Source organism: Meriones unguiculatus, chromosome 8, assembly GCF_030254825.1.
Source record: "Meriones unguiculatus strain TT.TT164.6M chromosome 8, Bangor_MerUng_6.1, whole genome shotgun sequence".
Taxonomy (NCBI): Eukaryota; Metazoa; Chordata; class Mammalia; order Rodentia; family Muridae; genus Meriones; species Meriones unguiculatus.
In genome coordinates, this window is record NC_083356.1 from 45,118,997 (window position 1) to 45,131,612 (window position 12,616).

The 12,616-nt window shown below is 40.7% G+C and overlaps 1 protein-coding gene across 4 annotated transcripts in view; it reads right to left on the reverse strand.

Annotated features, from left to right (window-relative positions):
• The window catches only part of Col14a1 (collagen type XIV alpha 1 chain), a 216,034-nt gene that overhangs the window by 15,568 nt on the left and 187,850 nt on the right, over positions 1 to 12,616 (reverse strand). For all 4 annotated transcript variants that reach the window (XM_021650061.2, XM_021650060.2, XM_060389409.1 and 1 more), the window contains exon 45: positions 12,264 to 12,452. In XM_021650061.2, the coding sequence (XP_021505736.1) occupies positions 12,264 to 12,452 (189 nt within the window). The remainder of the gene's footprint in view (positions 1 to 12,263; positions 12,453 to 12,616) is intronic.

Here is a 12,616-nt window from a genome sequence, read left to right on the forward strand (position 1 = left end):
TTGATCCTAGTCTATCAGGTCTCATCAGGGGTGGCTGTATTGTCTTCCTCTGTGGCCTGGTAAGGCTGCTCCCTCCCTCAGAGGGAGGTGATCAAAGAGCAGGCCAATCATTTCCTGTCAGAGACAGTCCTGTCCCCAGTACTATGGAACCCACTTGGACACTGAACTGCCATGGGCTACATCTGTGCGGGGGTTCTAGGTTATCTCCATGAGTGGTCCTTGGTTGGAGTATCAGTCTCAGAAAAGACCCCTGTCCCCAGTTTTTTGGATCTGTTGCTCTCCTTGCTGATCTCCTGTCCTCTCCAGGTCTTTCTATCTACCACTTCTTTCCTAAGATTCCCTGAACTCTGCCCAAAGTTTGGCTATGAGTCTCAGCATATGCCTGGATACACTGCAGGGTAGAGCCTTTCAGAGGCTCTCTGTGGTAGGTTCCTGTCCTGTTCCCTGTTTTCTCCCTCCTCCAATGTCCATTCTCTTTGCCTTTCTGAATGGGGATTGCGCATCCTAGGCAGAGTCCTCCTTCTTGATTAACTTCCTTAGGTATACAGATTTTAGTATGTTTATCCTGTATTATATGTCTAATATCCACTTATGAGTAAGTATATACTCTGTGTGTCTTTCTGCTTCTGGGATACCTTACTCAGGATGATCTTTTCCAGTTCCCACTATTTACCTGCAAATTTCATGATTTCCTTGTTTTTTATTGCTGAGTATTATTCCATTGTGTAGATGTACTACAATTTCTGTATCCAGTCCTCAACTGAGGAGCATCTGGGCTGTTTCCAGCTTCTGTCTATTACAAATGAAGCTGCTACAAACATGGTTGAGTGATGTCCTTGTTGTATACTTGCGCGTCTTTTGGATATATGTCTAGGAGTGGTATAGCTGGATCTTGAGGAAGCACTATTCCTAATTGTCTGAGAAAGTGCCAGATTGGTTTCCAAAGTGGTTGTACAAGTTTACATTCCCAACAGCAGTGGAGGAGGGTTCCCCTTTCTTCACATACTGTCCAGCATGTGTTGTCACTTGATTATTCATCTTAGCTATTGTGATGGGTGTAAGGTGAAATCTCAGGGTAATTTTGATTTGCATTTCCTTGTTGACTAAGGACGTTATACATTTCTTTAAGTGTTTCTCTGCCATTCAGTATTCCTCTATTGAGAATTCTCTGTTTAGCTCTGTACCTCATTTTTTAAATGGATTACTTGGTTTGTTGATGTTTAAATTCTTGAGTTCTTTATATACACTAGATATTAGCCCTCTGTCAGATATAGGGTTGGTGAAGATCCTTTCCCAGTCTGTAGGCAGTCGTTTTGTTTTGATGACGGTGTCCTTTGATTTAAAGAAGCTTTTCAGTTTCATGAGGTCCCATTTATTGATTGTTGCTCTTAGAGCCTGTGCTGTTGGTGCTTTGTTCAGGAATTTGTCTCCTGTGCCAATGAGTTCCAGGCTCTTCCCCACTTTTTCTTCTAACAGGTTTAGTGTGTCTGGTTTTATGTTGAGGTCTTTGATCCACTTGGACTTTAGTTTTGTGCAGGGTGATAAGTATGGATCTATTTGCATTTTTCTACATGTAGACATCCAGTTAGACCAGCACCATTTGTTGAAGATGCTATCTTTTTTCCATTGTACGGTTTTGGCATCTTTGTCAAAAATCAGGTGTCCATAAGTGTGTGGGTTTATTTCTGGGTCTTCTATTTGATTCCACTGATCCACCATTCTGTTTCTATGCCAGTACCATGCAGTTTTTATTACTGTTGCTCTATAGTACAGCTTGAGATCAGGGATGGAGATACCTCCAGAAGATCTTTTATTGTAGAGGATTGTTTTAGCATTTCTGGGTTTCTTGTTATTCCATATGAAGTTGAGAATTTTTCTTTCCAGGTCTGTAAAGAATTGTGTTGGTAATTTGATGGGCATTGCATTGCATCTGTAGATTGCTTTTGGTAAGATGGCCATTTTTACTATGTTAATCCTGCCAAGCCATGAGCATGGGAGATCTTTCCATCTTCTGATATCTTCTTCTAATTCTTTCTTCAGAGACTGGAATTTTTTTTCATGCAAGTCTTTGACTTGCTTGGTTTGGTTCACACCAAGGTACTTTATGTCATTTGTGGCTATTGTGAAGGATGTTATTTCCCTAATTTCTTTCTCAGCCCTTTTGTCCTTTATATACAGGAGGGATACTGATTTTTTTTTTAGTTAATTTTGTATTCAGCCATTTTGCTGAAGGTGTTTATCAGCTATAGGAGTTCCCTGGTAGAATTTTTGGGGTCACTCAGCTATACTGTCATATCATCTGCAAATAGTGATAATTTGACTTAGTTTAAAAAAGTGAAGAGAAATGCTGGCATGGATGTGGGTAAAGGTAAAAAAAATCTATTCTCTGTTGGTAGAAATTCAATCTGATGAAACCTCTCTGCCAATCAGTATGGAGGTTCTTCACTAAGCTAAAAATAGATCTACCATTTTATCCAGATATACCATTCTTGGGCGTATACCCAAAAGATTACACATCCTTCTCAATAGATATCTGTTCATCAATATTCATTGATGCTCTACTCACAATAGTCAGGAAATGGAAACAGCCCAGATTTACATCAATTGATGAATGCATATTGGAAATGTGCTCTGTTTACACAGTGAAATATTAGTCAGCTATTAAGAAGAATTAAATTATGAAATTCAGAGGTAAAGAATGGATCTGGAAACAACCATTTTGAGTGGGGTAGCACAGACCCAAAAAGATAAGAATTATGCACTTTCTCTAACCTGTGGATATTAGCTTTGAATTTTCTGGCATGTGTGTTTCATTTGGAAAACACATATAGGTCAGGAAATCACTGGGGGACATGGAGAAGAACATTCAAGGGAGGGACATAGAAGGCACTGATATATAATAGATTTAAAACAGAAGATGGAACCAGAAGAGTTATTTTGGTGTAGGAGAGAGGAGAGTAGGATAGATAGGGGAGTATGGAGAGGATTAAATAACACTAAAAGTCTTCCAGCAATGACATATGAAAGCCTACTACTGTAGAAACTAACCCTACCACACACAGGAAAGTTAAAATGTAGTTACCCTATAACAGGCCAGCAATGCTGTTACTAGTCACCCCAGGCTGCCAGAAATGCGTTACTTCTTTTTGAATGGTTGGCTAATGACTTCCCATAGATCACAAAACATTACAGTTTATGAGCATCATGGTGAGAATCCATTGCTCAATCAACCATATACTTAAGTCTCAGATCATGGAAAATCAAGCTTGTATAGACCTAAAAATCAAGGTTGTACAGACTTGGAAACTGAAAACCTGCCAGCTAGTTTTTTGGGTTTTTTGTTTGTTTGTTTGTTTTGTTTTGTGTTGTGTTGCTTTTATAAGAAGGTGCTGGTGAGCTGCTAGGGGAGAAAAGTAGCCATCAATCATATTTAGCAATGAACCCTAGGAACTACAATAATGGCTGACCTGACATGGCAGTCACACTGATGCAATAGTGGCACACAGGAGCAACCAACCACTTTCTGACTAGATTTTCACCCTGATTCACAAGATAAGACCCATACCACCATTATCGGGACAAAAGCATATGGCTATCTAAGTCATAGGTCATAGGGAAGAATTGCTACTATGCTGCTAAATGTATAGAGTTTTAAATAGACTCATTAAACTCATAGATCAATGCACCTCTTAACCCTCATCTGAAAAGTTTCTATTTGCACTAAATGATTTTTAACACAGATTCCCACAACTGGCCAATGTACAGAAAATAAGAGATTGCAGAAATCTCAGCCCTAACGGGAATATGTATATCATACTTCCTCACAAGGCTAAGGGGTCATGGATGGAACAGTGTATAGAATGCAAGGCTCAAACTTAGCATTTTACTACAAGAAAACAACTTTTTGACACAGTAAAACAGCTACAAATTTGAGCTCACAGCAGTGTGACAGCATGCATAAAACTTGATCTTGCTTGTGCAAGCTCAAGCCATTTCAAATTTCAGCATGGAGACAGGATATAGGTAGAGTTCCGTCCTTACCCACCGAAGGTGGTCACAATTGTTAGCTGCCAGTGGAGGGGAAAAGATGGTCATCTCTGAGAGAGGGATCCTGGTAAGCAAACCACGTTCCAAGAGAAGACCACATATTCTGGAATATTTAGGCAGAACAAATTGGTATTGGAGAATTTTTTTTTTCTTTTAAAAGAATACAATGTGAAGTGAGTGGGAATGGGAGGAAATATGATCAAAACGTACATGAAACTCTCAAAGAACTAATAAAATATTTTAAAAGGTTAAAAATTGATAAGAAAAGATATTTGAGTCAAAAGACAATGAAAGGGTAAATGTTAATTTTTTATTTTTATTTTTTTTCTGAGACAGCATCAGATTTATTTCCATAGAGGTTGTACAAATTTACACTCACACCCACAACTGACCAGTGCTCTTCTTTCTCTACAACCTTGTCAGCATGTGCTATTGCTTGAGATTTTTTTAAATATTTTTTAATTTTTTTTATTAGTTCAATTAAAACATTTTATTTTATTTTTTATCTTTTTTTAAATTTTTTTATCAGTTACATTTTATTAACTCTGTATCCCAGCCGTGTCCCGATTCCTCATTCCCTCCCAGTCCCTCCCTCCCTCCCTCATCTCCACCGTGCCCCTTTCCAAGTCCACTGATAGGGGGGACCTCCTCCCCATTCATCTGATCCTGTTTTATCAGGTATCTTCAGGACTGGCTGCAAAGCCCTCCTCTGTGGCCTAACAGGACTGCTCCTCCCTTCGGGGGCGGGGAGACCAAAGAGCCAGTCATTGAGTTCCTGTTAGAAATAGTCCTTGTTCCCCTCACTTTGGGAAACCAATTGGTTACTGAGCTACCACAGGCTACATCTGAGTGGAGGTTCTAGGTTATATCCATACATGGTCCTTGGTTGAATGTCCATCTCAGAAAAGACCCTGTGCCCAGATATATTTGGTCCTTGTGGAGCTCCTATCCTTTCCCCATCAGACTAACTCCCCTTCTTTCTTATGATTCCCTGTACTCTGCCAAAGGTTTAGTCATGAGTCTTTGCTTTGAAAACACTGCTAGTTAGAGTCTTTCAGATGTGCTCAGTAGACTCCTGTCATACGTTCAATGCACATCCCATCTGTCTTTCTAAATGAGGATTGATCATCTTACCCCATGTCTGCTCAACTGATTATCTTTTTTAGGTGTATGTTTATCATACACCTAAAAAGTTTATCATATCTTATAGGTCTATATAAGTGAGTATATCCCATGTTTGTCTTTCTCCTTCTGGGATATTTCACTCAGAATGATCTTTTCTAGATCCCACCATTTGCCTGCAAATTTCATGATTTCCTCCTTTTTGATTGCTGAGTAGTATTCCATTGTATAAAAATACCACAATTTCTGTACCCATTCCACCGTTGATGGACATCTGGGTTGTTTCCAGGTTCTGGCTATTACAAATAGAGCTGCTATAAACATGGTTGAGCAAGTGTCCTTTTTGTGTACTTGAACAAACTTTGGGTATATACCTAGCAGTGGTATAGCTGGGTCTTGAGGAAGCACTATTCCTATTTGTCTTAGAAAGCGCCACATAGCTTTCCAGAGTGGTTATACCAGTTTATATTCCCACCAGCAGTGGAGGAGGGTTCCCCTTTCTCCACAACCTCTCCAGCATGTGTTATCACTTGAGTTTTTCATCTTGGCCATTCTGATGGGTGTAAGGTGATATCTCAGGGTCGTTTTGATTTGCATTTCCCTGATGGTTAATGAGGATGAGCATTTCTTTAAGTGTTTTTCTGCCATTCGATATTCCTCTGTCGAGAATTCTCTGTTTAGCTCTGTTCCCCATTTTTTAATTGGATTACTTGGATTGCTGCTTTTCAGCTTCTTTAGTTCTATGTATATACTGGATATTAGTCCTCTGTCAGATAAAGGGTTAGTGAAGATTCTTTCCCAATCTGTAGGCAGTCATTTTGTTTTGATGATGGTATCCTTTGCTTTACAGAAACTTTTCAGTTTCATGAGGTCCCATTTATTGATTGTTGCTCTTAGAGCCTGTGCTGTTGGTGTTCTGTTCAGGAAGTTGTCTCCTGTGCCAATGAGTTCTAGGCTGTTCCCCACTTTTTTTCCAATTGATTTAGGGTTTCTGGTTTTATGTTGAGGTCCTTGATCCACTTTGACTTTAGTTTTGTGCAGGGTGATGAATATGGATCTATTTTCATTTTTCTGCATGTGGACATCCAGTTGGTCCAGCACCATTTGTTGAAGATGCTGTCTTTTTTCCATTGAATGGAATTGGCTTCTTTGTCGAATATCGAGTATTCATAGGTGTGTGAGTTTATTTCTGGGTCTTCTATGCGGTTCCATTGATCCTCCTTTCTGTTTCTATGCCAATACCATGCAGTTTTTATTACTGTTGCCCTGTAGTACAGCTTGAGATCAGGAATGGAGATACCTCCAGATGATCTGTTGTCATACAGGATCATTTTGGAGATTCTGGGTTTTTTGTTTCTCCATATGAAGCTGAGAATCTTTTTTCAAGGTCTGTAAAGAATTGAGTTGGTATTTTGATGGGAATTGCATTGAATCTGTAGATTGCTTTTGGCAGTATGGCCATTTTCACAATATTAATCCTACCAATCCATGAGCACGGGAGATCTTTCCATCTTCTGATATCTTCTTCGATTTCTTTCTTCAGAGACTTGAAGTTTTTCTCAAACAGGTCTTTCACTTGCTTGGTTAGAGTCACACCAAGGTACTTTATGTTATTAGTGGCTATTGTGAAGGGTGTTGTTTCCCTAATTGATAAGAAAATTGATAAGAAAAGATATTTGGATCTTGAGGAAGCACTATTCCTAGTTGTCTGAGAAAGCGCCAGATTGATTTCCAGAGTGGTTGTACAAGTTTACATTCCCACCAGCAGTGGAGAAGGGTTCCCCTTTCTCCACAACCTCTCCAGCATGTGTTGTCACTTGAGTTTTTGATCTTGGCCATTCTCATGGGTGTAAGGTGAAATCTCAGGGTTGTTTTGATTTGCATTTCCTTAATGGCTAGTGAGGTTGAGCATTTCTTTAAGTGCTTCTCTGCCATTCGGTATTCCTCTACAGAGAATTCTCTGTTTAGCTCTGTTCCCCATTTTTTAAGTGGATTACTTGGTTTGCTGCTTTTCAGCTTCTTTAGTTCTTTATATATACTGGATATGAGTCCTCTGTCAGATAAAGGGTTGGTGAAGATTCTTTCCCAATCTGTAGGTGGTCGCTTTGTTTTGATGACGGTGTCCTTTGCTTTACAGAAGCTTTTCAGTTTCATGAGGTCCCATTTATTGGTTGTTGCTCTTAGAGCCTGTGCTGTTGGTGTTCTGTTCAGGAAGTTTCCCCCTGTACCAATGAGTTCTAGGGTATTTCCCACTTTTTTTTCAAGCCCATTTAATGTGTCTGGTTTTATGTTGAGGTCTTTGATCCACTTGGACTTCAGTTTTGTGCAGGGTGACAAGTATGGATCTATTTTCATTTTTCTACATGTAGACATCCAGTTCGACCAGCACCATTTGTTGAAGATGCTATCTTTTTTCCATTGAATGGTTTTGGCGTCTTTGTCAAAGATCAGGTGTCCATAAGTGTGTGGGTTTATTTCTGGGTCCTCTGTTCGGTTCCATTGATCCACCATTCTGTTTCTATGCCAGTACCATGCAGTTTTTAAAACTGTTGCTCTATAGTACAACTTAAGATCAGGGATGGAGATACCTCCAGAAGATCTTTTATTGTAGAGGATTGTTTTAGCAATTCTGGGTTTCTTGTTATTCCATATGAAGTTGAGAATTTTCCTTTCCAGGTCTGTAAAGAATTGTGTTGGTAATTTGATGGGCATTGCATTGAATCTGTAGATTGCTTTTGGTAAGATGGCCATTTTTACTATGTTAATCCTACCAAGCCATGAGCATGGGAGATCTTTCCATCTTCTGATATCTTCTTCTAATTCTTTCTTCAGAGACTGGAATTTTTTTTCATGCAAGTCTTTGACTTGCTTGGTTTGGTTCACACCAAGGTACTTTATGTCATTTGTGGCTATTGTGAAGGATGTTATTTCCCTAATTTCTTTCTCAGCCCTTTTGTCCTTTATATACAGGAGGGATACTGATTTTTTTTTTAGTTAATTTTGTATTCAGCCATTTTGCTGAAGGTGTTTATCAGCTATAGGAGTTCCCTGGTAGAATTTTTGGGGTCACTCAGCTATACTGTCATATCATCTGCAAATAGTGATAATTTGACTTCTTCCTTTCCAATTTGTATCCCCTTGATCTCCTTTAATTGTCTTATTGCTCTAACAAGGACTTCAATAACTATGTTGAAGAGATATGGAGAGAATGGGCAGTCTTGCCTTGGTTTATCCAGTTCTTGAAGGAAGGAGTTAAGCAACGATACCATTCCAAGACAGTATTTTTCAAACTGAGATAATAATATCCAAGATCTCCTGTGATAGTTAGTGGGTGAATTTGACAGAACTTACAATGACTGGGAAGAGAGTCTCCATGAAGGACTGTCTAGAGCAGCTTGGCCTATGGGCATATCCTTTGGGAGATTGTCTTGATGGCCTTAATTAATGTGGAAGGACTCAGCCTGAAACAGGGAAGTATCTGTTCCCCGCTTTGGGTTCTTACATATGCAACAGTGTAGAAAGATGAGTTCCAAGCATGTGTGTGTTCACTCATTTCTTTCTGCTTTGGGCAGTGGCTGTGGAGTGACCAGTTGTTTTAACTGCCCATTGCTTTGACTCCCCTGCTATGATAGACAGCAACCTGCAAGTGTGAGCTAAAGTAAGAATCCTTTCTCTGCTAAGTTACTCTGTGAAAACGTATTTTGTCACACCAACAGAAATGAAACTAAATCACCTCCCCTCCCTTCCTCGGGCTTTCAATGAAAGAAGAAGAGACCAGAGTACAAGTGCTGGTCTGCTTACTCCAGCTTCGTGTGTCTGCATGGCTGCTGCACCAGCATTCTACACCACCGCCCCTCTCTGCCCTGTAGCTCTGACTGTCTGGGAACTCTCTCTCTCTGTAGACCAGGCTGGACTCAAGCTCAGCGATTCACCTGCCTCTTCCTGAAAGTGCTGTGATTAAAGGTGTGGGCCACTGTGCCCCACTCATTCACATAGATTTCTATATATTTTACTGTGCAGCATGTTTTTTAGAAGCTTAAAAAAACTGTAACAGAAAAAACTAAATGGAGGACTTTTTATAAAAACAAAACAAAAAACTGGCTAGATGAAGAAAGCCATGAGTCTTCAACCTCAGCAGAGACTGAGCTTCATTTAAGTCCTACACTAGAGACTATTTGTCAGCCATGTTTCTTTTAATCTTGCTTTCATAGTTTGTTATACTGCTGACTGAAAATATTTAATTTTCCTCATTATGAAATAGTGTCCTCTTTGATGGTCTTATATAGCATTGCATCATGATAATCATAATTGATACAACAGTGAAAAAAAACCTGTTTCTTATTACTGGTCCTGATGTTGGCTGACTGTGAGCCCTGTTTGGCCTCAGCAACTTCATATGTTTTATATAAAACTGGATGGCCAGGAAAACAGATGGCTGAGGACTTCAATTTCATTTCAATCACCCCCCCACACACACACACAGAAAAGATGCTATGGAAATTCATATACTAAATGGTTTCATGCTACCGTCTGAGAACTTCTGGGTGATCTTCTCTAACCAAATCACTCAATCTTGCAGTGTAAGAAAGACTCTTTTGGCAAGAGCAGAGTAAGGAGTACTGTAAACAGCAAAACAACTTGGAGCTTGCTGGGAGTGACTCAGCACTGACTCTGTATTCTGTGAGTCACAGCTTCTCTATCCTCAACACCACTGAAGGGTACCCTGCTGGCAAAAATACGTTCCCTTGGATGGTCAGACCTTTGGTGTATTGGAAGGGCATCAAACCCTTTTTTCTGATTTTGCATCATGCAGGATAATCACAAGCAGGTCATAATCAATGTGACAGCCATGTTGGAAGTTAAAGGCATTGGGGGTTGGCAATCACAGTCTCTTGACTCTTAAAGCTCAGCCATCTAGTTGTCAACTAATATCAGTGGCACACTAAACAGGAAATAAGAGGCGAAAAGTATACAATGAGTTTAGAGGTGGCCATATTTCTGGTCTGGGGTGATCAATATGAGGTTCACACAGAGGAGAGGATTAATCTGAACCTTGCGCTAAGAATAAGATGCATTGGAGAGGACCTAGAGCCCCTGTTTAAAGAAAGTCCATTGGCTTCTCAATTCCCAAGTGGGTTTCCTAGTAAGGGTTACAGGGGCTGTCTCTGACATGAACACAGTGGCTGGCTCTTTGATCACCTTCCCCTGGAGAGTGTAGCCCTGCCAGGCCACAGAGGAAGATGATGTGGCCTTAATAAGACCTGATAAGCTAGAGTCAGATCCTCCCTTATCAGGGGACTAGGGAAAGGGAATGGGGGAGAAGAAGGAGGGTGGATAAGATTGGGAGGAGACAAGGGAGGGGGCTGCAATGAGGATACAAAGTGAATAAATTGTAATAAATACATAAATAAAACTAAATTAAAAAGAATAAGCTGCATAGCACAAGGAAAAGAGGAATTTTTGAAAGATATAAAAATAAATAATATGTATAAAAGTGCAGAAGCAGAAACACATCTATTCAGGTGAACATGTGACATCAGAAGAGGGAGAAAACAGTGAACAGGACAGGAGACTACCACAGAGGGCCTCTGAAAGACTCTATCCAGCAGGGTATCAAAGCAGATGCTGAGACTCATAGCCAAACTTGGAGAAGAGAGCAGGGAATCTTACAAAAGAAGGGGGAGGTAGAAAGACCTGGAGGGGACAGGAGCTCCACAAGAAGAGCAACAGAACCAAAAAATCTGGCACAGGGGTCTTTTCTGAGACTGATACTCCAACCAAGGACCATTCATGGAGATATCCTAGAATCCCTGCACAGATGTAGCCCATGGCACCTCAGTGTCCAAGTAGGTTCACTAGTAATGGGAACAGGGGCTGTCTCTGACAGGAAATGATTGGCCTGCTCTTTGATCACCTCCCCTTGAGGGGGAAGCAGTCTTACCAGGCCACAGAGGAAGACAATGCAGCCAGTCCTGATGAGACCTGATAGGGTAGGGTCAAACAGAAAAGGAGGAGGACCTCCCCTATCAGTGGACTGAGGGAGGTGCATGGGTAAAGAAGAGGGAGGAAGGGTAGGATTGAGAGGGGATGAGGGAGGGGGCTACAGTTGAGATACAAGTGAAGAAACTGTAATTAATAAAAAATAAATAAATTTTTAAAAAAAGATAAAAACACATAAGGTTCACAGAAAAGCCTGAGGATTGAGACAAATGTTGCAGGACAGTCTCCTCTGAACATGACAGGGATGTCTCACCCATGAATTCTCAACAATATTCTTGCCTGCACAAAACCACACTAGCCAACATACCAATACACAATGAGGGAAAAGTTGACAAGGCCCTCCCCTAAACGAAGAGCTACAGAAAATAAATGGCTATTCAGGAAGAAAAAAGAATATATCAGTTTTTTGTTTTTTCACTGATAAGCCCCATGACAGGTGTCTGAATCTTAGGTTATCAGACCCATGCATATGTCCACGTGGGCAACAGTAACTGGACTCAGTAAGTTGCATTTATCTGTGTATCTGTATACAGGTACAAGAGTAACTGTAGAAGAGGACATGAGTTTGAGAGGGCAAAATGGAGGGACAGGGGAGGACTGGGAAGGACAACACAGTGTAGTCATGTGCACAATTCTCAAATAATTAACAAAAGCCTCTTAGGGGTGGCTTAGGGCTTCTGACCCCACCCTGCCGCACAAGTAGATAAACTCTGATAAAAAGGTAGTAGTACTGGAATGACATTTACACAATACTGTGCCTAGCTTTATATGGGTTCTGGGAACCTATATTGACGCTTCCATGTTTGTGTGGCATGTGCTTTACCTACTGAGCCATCTCCCATGTAATTGAATTTTTAAACATATGCTTTCTTTTATGATAAAAACTTGTAATTAAATATTAAACATTGCAAGTAAAAAAAAGGTATGCTGCTTAATTTTCTCAACCTCAGGACATATAAGAAATTTAGTGCTTAAGGTAGAATTGATTTTTTTTCTTTATTTCAGATTCTGATAGCATAGAAGCACCACTGTCACACTCTGATTCACTGTCCCCTTCTCTGGGGATGGCCTGTGAGAGAAGTGGCCCTGCTTACCTCGTTCTCCTGGAGTCCCTGGCACGCCTGCGTTTCCTGGGAAGCCTGGGGCACCTGGGGGTCCTTGTTCTCCAGGGGTTCCAGGTGAACCGGGTCGGCCAGGCTCTCCAGGCGGGCCCTGGATGGTCCGGATGGATGAAGAATGGCTTGGAATCTGGTTGAGGATGGCCGTGTACCTGGCCATATGACCTGAGCAACAACAAATAAATGAACTGTCACACAACTAAAGGGGAAGCTGGGGTGTCATTCTTCAAACCTCCAAGCAACTCTGTCAGATGGCCACCGAGGAAAAGGCACACCCTTCTAAGATAGGCTCATTTGCAACTTAGCAGTTTTGCATTTATCATGAATGA